General features: G+C 34.5%; 1 protein-coding gene across 3 annotated transcripts in view; it reads left to right on the top strand.

Annotated features, from left to right (window-relative positions):
- Positions 1 to 11,017, top strand: part of KHDRBS2 (KH domain containing, RNA binding, signal transduction associated 2) — a 429,412-nt gene that overhangs the window by 391,998 nt on the left and 26,397 nt on the right. For all 3 annotated transcript variants that reach the window (XR_001145205.1, XR_001145208.1, XM_004673598.1), the window contains exon 8: positions 8,095 to 8,153. Coding sequence is in view for 1 of the 3 variants with exons in the window: in XM_004673598.1 (XP_004673655.1) it covers positions 8,095 to 8,153 (59 nt within the window). In the remaining 2 variants the exon portion in view is untranslated. The remainder of the gene's footprint in view (positions 1 to 8,094; positions 8,154 to 11,017) is intronic.

The raw sequence follows: 11,017 nt of genomic DNA, 5'->3' as shown, positions 1-11,017 counted from the left end.
GTCCAATTCCATTAAGACATACCTATTATTGTGTCAGTATCCTCTTATCCTGCCACCTAAAACTTGCTAAGTAAACACTAGGCCTTCTTTTCCTCATAAAAGTATCTCAAAACCTTTAGATTTCCCATATAGGCATTGTATATAGCTAGAGGTTTAACTCTAATTGGACTTAAATCACAGAAGGATTAAGTAAATTGGTAAAGGAGACTGAGAGTTTGTTCCAAAAAGAATTGATTGAGAAAGGCTCAGTGGAATAAGATAGCACTAGATCGTAAATCATATAGTTTTTTTTAGTGAAATGTCAATCAATAAAATTAGATTTTAAAGAAGATAGCACTAGCTTCTCCAAATATGAATGGAGGTCAAAGTTAGTAATCAATGCAATGCATTGTGGGATTATGCTTGTAAATTAAAAAGTAGGAGGTTTAAATTAGAACGACTAGAAAGCTCAGTGGTTCCAGGATTTTAATTCATTCATTTAGTCAATATTTCCTGGTCATCTATTTATCAGGAACTAGGATACTCTATGAATACAGTAATGATCCAAATACAATGAATGATACTTCAATGACCCTAACCTTTTGGAAGTCCTATTTATAGGGAAGACAAGTAAATAACTGCACAAATAAAAGTAGAATTGGAGCAATGACAACGCTATATACAGTCGATGCATAGTATTGTGGGGGCACTTTATGGTCATTGGGGGGGGTCTAAAAAGGCTTCCTAGAAAAACAACTGATCTTGGAATACTAAGGATGATGGATAAGTTGTGCTATGAATCAAGCTCTTGTTCTTGACGGTAGTTAAGAATTTTCTTAAGAGAAAGTGACCTCTCAACTCATCTGTTCTTCTTAATCAAACTTAGCCCAAGGTTATATTGACTATAAGTAAACTGTTTCCCATCTTTTAGTCTGATATTATGCAGATAAAACTGAGAATGATTGTTTGAATACATAAAATTGACATATAGTTGTAAGTGGCCCAAGTGGGCTCTATTATCAGATACAGTAGGATTCACCTCCTAGCTTCACCAATGAAGAACTGAGTAATTCAGGACAAGCAGTTTAATTGATTTAAATAGATTTCCTCTTCACTACTTTGCCTAATACCAACAACTTAAAAATTGTTATGATGATCACATACACCAAGCAGAGTTTGGCATGTATTGTATCTAGGAAGTGTTAGATATAGGTTTTTGTGGTTATTACAGCTGTTATTGCTTCTGCACAGGGAGAGGAAGTAGAATTTCAAAGAGACAAATGACTAATTTCTTATTTAAGGACAAATACTGTTTTAACTTTCTCAGTTCTAAAATCAGGTATTAGAAAAGTGCTGTGGGAGTAGAAGATTTAAATCAATGAAGAAATAACATTTAATAGATCTGGGTTCTGTCTTGTATTATAGAAGTTACAAAACATAGCAAAAAGATAATTAAGCACATCATGCTTTTTGTAATTTACAAATTTAAACTTGGACATCTGGAAAATCAGAATTTTATGTATTCTTAATATCCATCAAATCTTCTAAAATACTTTTTTGAGCTGCTGACTATAGCTTTAAATTATCTTTTTTCTTTCCTTTAATCTCCCCAATATTGTGAGGGAAAAGACAGCAGTTCAAAATGAAGATCCTGAAAGCAACATCTGATGAAATGAAATAATCGTCTGCTCCCAAATAATTTATATTAACATACAAATTTCCCCACAAATGCTTTAGTTTGACAATAATGACAACAAAAACAAAGTTTGTGGAGATAAGGGAAATAGAAATATAAAAACACAAAGGAGATAACAATTAGAAAATAAACATTTATAAGCATTTAGTAATTCACTCATTTATAGAATACTTTAAAGTACCTGCTGTATGGTTGATACGATGCCAGGTGCTGATGACACAGCAGTAGAAAGGAAAGCCACCTCTAGTGTAGGGATGTAAGGCAATAGATAATCATTTATGTCCCTACTTACATTCATTTTCTTCATTGCTTCTTTTTTTAATTTAGCTTTTCATTAAACTTATTTTCTTGTATCGTAGTTAATTTTGGACTACAGAAACTATTGAAAGACCTCTTCAGTGCAGTGCATCTTAAGATAAAGTCCAAACTCCTTAGCATGACTAAAAGGTCCTTTAAGACATGGCTACTTGGAACTTTGTCAGAATCCAGTGTTGAGCACCTCGCTTCCACCCTCACTCCCTGACCACTCTGGGGGAGTTTTGCTGAAGGCATACTTTTTCTTTCTTCTGAGCTCTTCATGGTGCTGACCCCCTGCCAGCTAGTCTTCTTCAACCATTTTACCTGGGTGATTAATTATTCCTTCCTTTCAGTGTTTCATCATTTGATGAATGGGGAGAGGGAGGAGAATGAATCACTCCTTATCACTTGTTTAATGACTTTTCTGCTAGACTGTAATTTCCATGAGAGTTTTTCAGTCCCACCTATTTGAGTTTTAGTGTTATACAAAATAGACTGAATATATCTATCAGTGGCTGCTAAGGATTTGTTTTTCCTTTATGGTTCCTATACTATTATTTAATATAACTGGGAATAATAAAAGAAAAAGAATGTGTTGGAAGAGGTAAGGGAGAAGTGATATATATGTAGTGAGTTTTTGTAGTAAGACAGGATTTGTTCTAGAAGGGAAATAAAGTGAAAAACATTTTTTAAGACACTATTTGCAAAAGTCACAGTTTTCAATATGCACATTACATTCAATATTTCCTACCTTTACTCTGTTTAATCTATTATTATTTCACACACACATGTATATATACATATATACATATATGTATGCATGTGTGTATATGCATATATGTATATATGTATATATACACATATATGTATGTGCATATGTGTGTGAATATAATAATAGACTAAACAGAGTAAAGGTAGGAAATATTGAATGTAATGTGCATATTGAAAAATGTGACTTGCAAATATATATGTGTGTATATATACATATATGTATGTGTATACATGTATATATACATATATGTGTGTGAAATTATATGTGTATATATGTATATATACACACACACGTGCGTGTGTGTGTATTAGGGTCTAAGGTCTTCATTTCAAAAGGTAAAAATGTCATATGGAATTTTATTAATAATTTGATATTTTTCAATGAGTCATTACTGCTAACATGTTATATCATGATTCTATATAATTGCCAGTTTCTACGAAAATTGAATCTGCTATAACCACCAGAATAAACAAGATCCAAATTACCCATAATTATGTCAACTTTATTTTTAATCAGTTCCACCATTATTGTAACAGTGCATTTAAAAACCTTGTACAACATTTTCTAAAACATAAATGATAGTAAATTAAAAATTTAAAAACCAGATTGTGCTTACATTGAGTTCATTTGTTCACTTTTACTCAGATTTCAACATGATTAAACATCATTATTCCTTAAACAAATGGAGTTAAATAGCAGCTTCCTGAAATGATAAAAAATGAAATGTGACTTTCCCTTCTAGAGCTAATACTAGGGTCTACTTTCCTTAGCCAAGTGATATGATTCTAAAATTGAAAACAAATAGCAGTGCAAAAATCATACATGCTTTGACCAATTACATTATTCTTACACTTTGAATTTCATTATCTCATAAAATAAATGAGTGGTTGTTTTCCTTATTTTTCTCATTGTTCTTAACAGAAGTGGATAGCGCCCTTCAAGTATGCAAGAATTTATACCAAGAAATATGCAGGAAGTTCCATAGAACATATGCTAAGTTTCCATAATAAGGAGAGCTGTAATTTAATAATTCAAACAATAGAAAAGTTTATATCCCTCACACACAGTAGACAGGAAACAGAAGAGGACTCTGCTCCATAAAGCCATCCTATAGTTTGGTAGGATAAGATCTATGTTGGTCAGTTCAAGATGCTATAGGAGAATATCATAGACTGGGTGGCTTATAAACAAAAATTTATCTCCCTCAATTCTGTAATCTAGAAGCCCATATTAAGGTACTAGCATGGTTTGGCTCTAGTCAGTAGCCTCTTGCTCTCACATCATTTCCTTAGATAGATGGTGGAAAGCAAAGAATGCCCTCAAGTGCCACCCTCACTTCTGTGTATGTCCCAGGTTCCCTGATTTAATCACAATGGCATATCTTGTTTCAAGGGTAGTAAGGAATATATTCACTAGCTGAAATTATATTCACAGAAATTCACAGAAAATATTTTTCCTATGGAAGAAATGATATTTGGCTAAACAAAGGAAAAGACAGTATGATAATTATTGTGCAAATATCATATATTCAACTTTTTATTTTTGAGAATTCTAAAAGGTAAAATTCCTTCTAGGTTGGTTAAGCATCACTTCTGGTAGACAGTAACTGCAGCTTCTTTATAGGTGTTTTATGGCCTTTCTCAGGACTATGCTATTTCCCTCTCTTCTTTCTATCAATTAAAAATGAGATCCAGGGCCCTCCCTGGTGGCGCAGCGGGTTAAGGCACAGCACTGAGAATCTAAAGCCGCTTCCGCATAAGTTCGATTCCCGCCTGCCCCGGAGGGTGACCACATGGTGTGGCAGACCTCTCCTGACCCGCCCGCTGCTCCCCTCAGCAGTGTACTGCGTCGATCTGCCTGTTCTGCTCCCCTCTCTGTCTCTGGTGAATCCTCTTACCGCTTCCGCAACTCTGGCCTGTACCCCAGTTCTGTATGCACAAATAAATAAATCTTAAAAAAAAAAAAAATGAGATCCAATGTGAAATACAGTCATGTGACTAGGTACTGTTTGGCACTACCTTTCTTCATACTTTGGGAAACAGAACCAAGTTTATTCATGGGAAAGTTACTGATGAAGGAGGGAAAAGCTCTTTTTGCCCTCATTTCCTCTCTCTCCCTATAAGTAGGAAAGCTGCTTCCTGTTTATTTTATCATATTCTTATGATTGCCACCTCTTGATCATCACCAATGTATCTAACTCTTAAGCATTTGCTGCACATATATAATGGCTCTCAACTGGGTTGCATCATTTTCATAAAGATAAGTATGTAAAAGAAGAAATAAACATCCAGCCTTTGGTCAACAGCCTTAGGGTGGAGAAAACATGTTATTTTATATTTTTCCTAAATAATCTGTCTATATATATTCGGAGCAGCAGGGCTGTCCAAGACAAGTTTTTCTCAACTTCTTTCTACTAAAATAGAATTAACGTATTACCCATGGCCTCCCAGGAAGATAAAGATGACTAACCACTTCTCTCTCTTTCTTTGCTTATTTTTCCTTATTATTAGTGAAATATCAATGGGATCTCATTTAGATTACTATAATGAGACCTATGGGATTGCTCTGAGTGATAACCAAAAGAAAAAATATTAAATATTTCCTTCTACTCTAACTTTTTGACATATATCACCCATCCTCAACACTTGTATAGCTCAGTGTTTGAAATTAAGTTATTTTCTGGCCATGCCTTTGTATATATAAAAGACTTAGTGATTTTGAGGTAAATTTACATATTTATGTGTAATTTATAAGTTACATACATATATAAGTACATAAAATTTTAAGTTAAGATTCGCACAGAGGACTTTAAATGAAGGTGCTTATTTATGTGAAAAAATAGAGTGTATCATAAATATTTACAAATCCCTATACAAGATTTAAAAATATGCATTCATTATTAAATACTAAGCAAAAATAAAATAATTTCCACTTTTGGTATATTATTTTAAAAAATTAGACTTGATTACATTATGTTACTCATAAATGATACCTAATCTTCCTATGAACAATTCACTTTTTTTATTCCATAATTATTTATTGAGTAGCTGTCATGCCAACATTGTCCTAGAACAATCATCCTAGAACATTGAGGACAAGCGAACAAAGAAGAAACCAAGTCCTCTACTAGGGAGCTTTTACTTACATTATAGAACCGGGGAAAAAACCTACAAGGAAATAAACAAATGTGTGTTTGTGTATTTTGTTATATAATATGTACTAAGATTAACAAAGCAATGCTAGTTTCAATAGGTAAATGAAGGAAAACTCTCATAAGTGACCTTTCAGTGAGTTCTGAAGAAAAAAGGGAAAGCTAAGTGTTTGCCAAGACCATGACTTAGGTCATGGAAGCAATAGATCAAAAGCTCCTAACATGGGATTGTGTTGGTCATTTACAGGGAATAGCTCTGTGTACCTTTACCCGAGTGAGTAACAAGGGCGGTGGTAGAAGGTGATGTCTAAGAACTAACTATATAAGCAAAATAAGAATTTTTTTTTATTTTTTTCCTAAAGGATGTGGGAAACCACCAGTGGGTTGTGAGTAGAAAACTAACTGACTTATGTAAAAATGGCCTTGACTGCAATGTGGGAAATAAAAGCAGAGAAGACAGCCACAGAGACCAGTTAGAAGGATGATACATGAGAGATGTTGACAACATTATTCGATGTCATAACAATGGAGATGTTCAGAAATGTTCAAATTTTGTACAAAATTTGCAGGTATTTGTTGTTGGATTAAATATTAGATGTGAGAAAGGAGAGGAAGCCACAGCTCATGGCATGTATAACATTAAGGCTTTATCTCTTATATAATTGGGAAGAATTTTAAAAGTCTGAATTGGAAAGATAATTAAACTTCTATGTTTGTATATGGTCAGCTTGACATCCAAATAGAAATGCACAATAGACACCTGCATATATGAGACCAGAGTAGAGGAGTGGTCCCAAAGCTGGGTGTATAATTTGGAAGGCATCAGAGAAGACATGATTTTTTAAGCCACTGTACAATTAAGATTGCTGGAGAGTGAGTATGAATAGAAAAGAAAAAAAAAATTCTAGTAACTGAGCCCCAGGGGTTATCAGATTTGGTGATTGAGGCAATAAGGAGGTACCAGAAAAATGAGAAACTGCAGAAGTATGGAGTTCCAACAGAGAGGACATATCAGAAGCAAGTGAATTGTATGAAGGAGCAGGAGATGAGCAACTGTTTTAAATGGTGCTAAGGTGAAATGAGGATCAAGCCTTGACCATTCAACTTGAAAATGGCAAGGTATTTTCAAGAACTGTTTCAATAAGACAGCCTGACTGGGATGTTTTCAAAAGCACATGAGAAGGGAGGTAGTGAAAAGAGTAAATAGTCACCTCTTGCCAAAATATTTGACTGGAAAGGGATAGTTGCCGGAAGGAACCATGGGGCAATGAGGACTTTTTGAGGATGGGACATGTATATGATACTTGGGTGCTATTAGGAATGGTACCTTAAAGAATTAACTTGCAGAAAGATGAAATTAGGACAACAATAGTGGGGAAGACTAACGAACTTCAGTAATTAATGGACGAAGCATGCCTTTTTAATTATTTATCAGTTATTGAAATGTGGAAGCATCTAGCAAAAGATTAAGTGAATAGAAAGAGTTTACTTGGAAAGTATATGGATATGCTATGGGCAGGGCTAGAAGGCACCATAATTTCAGTGCTTGTAAGTAAAGATGAAATCATAACAATATTAAAAGTCATACATGGGGCCCTCCCTGATGTCACAGCAAGTTAACACAGTACTAAAAAGCTAAAGTCACTACAGAATGAGTTTGATCCCCACAGCAGAGGTGATGTACATGGCGCAGCAGACTCTCCTGACCCACCTACTTCTCCCCTCAGCAGTGTACTTGATCAGTCCACCTGTTCTGCTCCCCACTCTGTCTCTGGTGAATCCTCTCACTGCCCCTGCACCGCTGGCCTGTACCACAATCTATATGCATAAATAAATAAATATTTTTTTAATGTCATGCATGACTGACCAGATTCTCATGTCATATAGCAGTTTTCTTGGATAGAGATCTTTAATAACCTTAGTCTTAAACAAAATTTGAGGCATTATACTTGTTAAGGGAAATTTGCTTTGTAAAGTTGGAAGACAGAGAAAATACTAAGGTGTTTGTGAGAAAATCATAGCACTCCTAATCAATCACCTGCATTTTTCTTAATGAATATTTCCTTGGGATTGTGTTTTATGTCTACAGGTTCTTACAATATTACTTTAGCACATGTTTTACTTTCAAATTCCAAATAAGTTTCTGGGTTGATTCCCTTTGATTACAGTAACATTGATTGCTGTCTAAATCTGTTGCAGTGTGCCTGAATACTATGACTACGGTCATGGAGTAAGTGAGGATGCCTATGACAGCTACGGTAAGACCTTTTCTTTACTAAAACTGTAAAATCAGAGCATCTATCAGTCACTGACAACTCAGAAATTACTTTTATCTTTCTCCCTCCCGGTTTTTACAGAAGTCCAGACTAAATTGATTTATGTAATTGCAGGGTAAGATTTGACATACCAAACCATTGCCAGAAAATTGGACAGATCTATTTTGATCAAAATTTCAAAAGCAATTAATCACAATCATAGATTTTCAGCAGCAATAGTGAGCATGCTGAACTGTATCCCATGTGTTTTACTGCTTCCATTGTCTGACTCATTGATTTAACAATGACATCATCAGAGTAATATGCATTTAAAATATATTAAATCTTTTAAGTTCAGAGATTATAACTGTCTAGTCATTCATTATAGCATGCATAGTTCTTAAAAGTGCCAAATAATACTTGGCCCACAAAAATTAATAGTCAATAAGTGCATCAGTCTACAGTATTAAGGAATTTGAAAACAATGTTGTTCAATTAAAATGCCACTTAAATTAATTGTATTTCAATTCAATAAGATTTTATTGATTTTTTCTACATATCATCATTTTTAAAGCATAGTTTCTGGTTCCTTAAAAATGTACATATGCAATCTTCAAAAATAACCCATACTTAAATTATAGATTTTTATTAAAATAATACCAAGGCTACTCTGGAGAGATGCAAAAGAGATAATGACTGCTGTTTACATTTTGGGGGCTACAAATGAAAGTATACAGTTCCTTCTGAAAGCAGAAGGGGAGGCCCAGACATGAGAAGGAACAAGTGCATCGTCCTTGAAACACTCACCAAATCAACAAATATTCCTGCAAGTAATGTCACAAGGTCAAACTCAGAAGTAGGACTAGAAAAATTACTCACCAGCACAATGGTTGCTATTAAGCAGATTACCTGCATATACTTCATTAGTAATCTGTAATTAGAAATTCATTAGTGATAAATTGAAATATTAAGTATTCTTCATCTTTGATGAGATTAACTGAGGAAGAGGAGGTGTCTGTATAGAGAAAAAACTATGAGGCTCACCTTCTGTTTTATATTCTTGTCACTGGTTGTAATGCTCTAAATTGCTATTAATTGCCTATCTATTATGACCTTCACTAAGCAGTTTATAATGAAGGTCAAATACAGAAATAATCATTATTATAAACTATATGTGTATCTATATAAACTAACCCCCATTAAAGTATGTACTCATATTGTCATCTGTGTTTTATGGATAAATGAGTAAGGTGCATCATATTTAGTAACTTGCCTCAGTAAACAATTAGCAAGAATGTGAGGTGAAGTGTATCTGACTTTTTTGTCATTGCTTTTGTTGACGGTGAGGTCAGAGCCCCATGGAACCTGGAAAACATAATAGTAGCTGGTACTTTCGGACTGTATTTCTTTAGGAAATTCTCAGTGTAGTGAGATTTCTCTAAACCCTGCCTTTCAAGTTTGCACAGATCTGACTTAGTTGGTGAACTTCCTCAGCACATACAGCTTTTAATTTTGTTCTATTTGTATATTTCCCTTATTGGAACAGTGGGTTCAAAGGTCTCATATGGTGCTTAATATAAACAGTGGCATCCAACACCGAGGCCTTTTCCAAAGCCATGTCAGGCCAAACTAAGGGATTACCTAACATCCCAGAGCATTCACACTTAGCAATGCAACATTCCCTATACTCAACAAAGGAATGAGTATATGTCCAGGGTTCCAAGCACACTTATAATAAAACAGGACTCAAGTCACATGCCTGATATAGTTATTTATTGAGGATGGTAGATGAGTAAGACAAACACTGGGCTGAATTCATTCACTTATGTGAACATTCATGTTGTCACACTCTCAGAATGCAATGGTGTACATAACTGACTTTGTCCCTACCTAGTTTCTGTTGTCTAGCATTGAGTAATATGAGGCTACATATAAAAAAAATGGATAATGGTCCCTCCCTGGTAGCACAGCAAGTTGGAGTGCTTCACTTAGAAGCTAAGCCAAGCCGTGGCTACTTCAGTGTGAGTTTGATTCCTGCCCCAGAGCTGACCCACATGACACAGCAGACTTCTGTCCCATCTGCTGCTCCCCTCAGCAGTGTACTTTGTCAGTCTGCCTGTTCTGCTCCCCATTGTGTTTCTGGTGAATCTTCTTGCAGCTCCTGCACATCTGGTCTGTACCCCATTTCAGTATGCATAAATAATCTCAAAAAAAAAACTTTTAAAAATGATGCATAATATACAATATATGATGCAACAGTTCTGTAGAAGGTCAGAGAATATTAATCATTTGACACATTTTGTTTAATGGCCAACACATGTAGAACATTGTTCTCAGTCTTGGAGATACCTATTTGTATTCTAGTGAAAAACCATATTACTTATACATCATTTTTTAAGTCATGAGATTTCCATTTCTAATATATAGTTATTGTTTCTTATTCGTGGCACTTCAGTTTGAGAAAAGAACACCCATAGCTTTACTTCACAGAATAACACAAAATCAAAGGCAGCAATGAATTTTATGATAGCTGACAGAGTAGCTGATAAAAATCACTTTCTCAGTTATTTACATTTTAAGATGTTACTATTGTACAAGAACAGGTCAGGCAGTTGATCATTTTTTTTTTAAATAAGTAACAAAGAGAATATAGAAAATGATTAGACACTCTAGATAGAATAGGGAAACAATTAGGCAGGGATTTTTACTTAGTAACATTTTTATCTATTTACTAATGAAATGCATGCCATATTCTTAATGTTGAAAGACAAGACATATATATGCTTAAACACAGACTATCTACTCCGCAGGGTTATGATCTTTTCTTTCTCCACTGGGATTTTTTGATGTTATGAGCTAGTGCTAGC

Source organism: Condylura cristata, unplaced genomic scaffold (genome assembly GCF_000260355.1).
Source record: "Condylura cristata isolate star-nosed mole 26May11 unplaced genomic scaffold, ConCri1.0 scaffold00001, whole genome shotgun sequence".
NCBI lineage: Eukaryota > Metazoa > Chordata > Mammalia > Eulipotyphla > Talpidae > Condylura > Condylura cristata.
The sequence above is the reverse complement of the archived record's forward strand: the minus strand, read 5'-3'. Positions and strand labels throughout refer to the sequence as shown.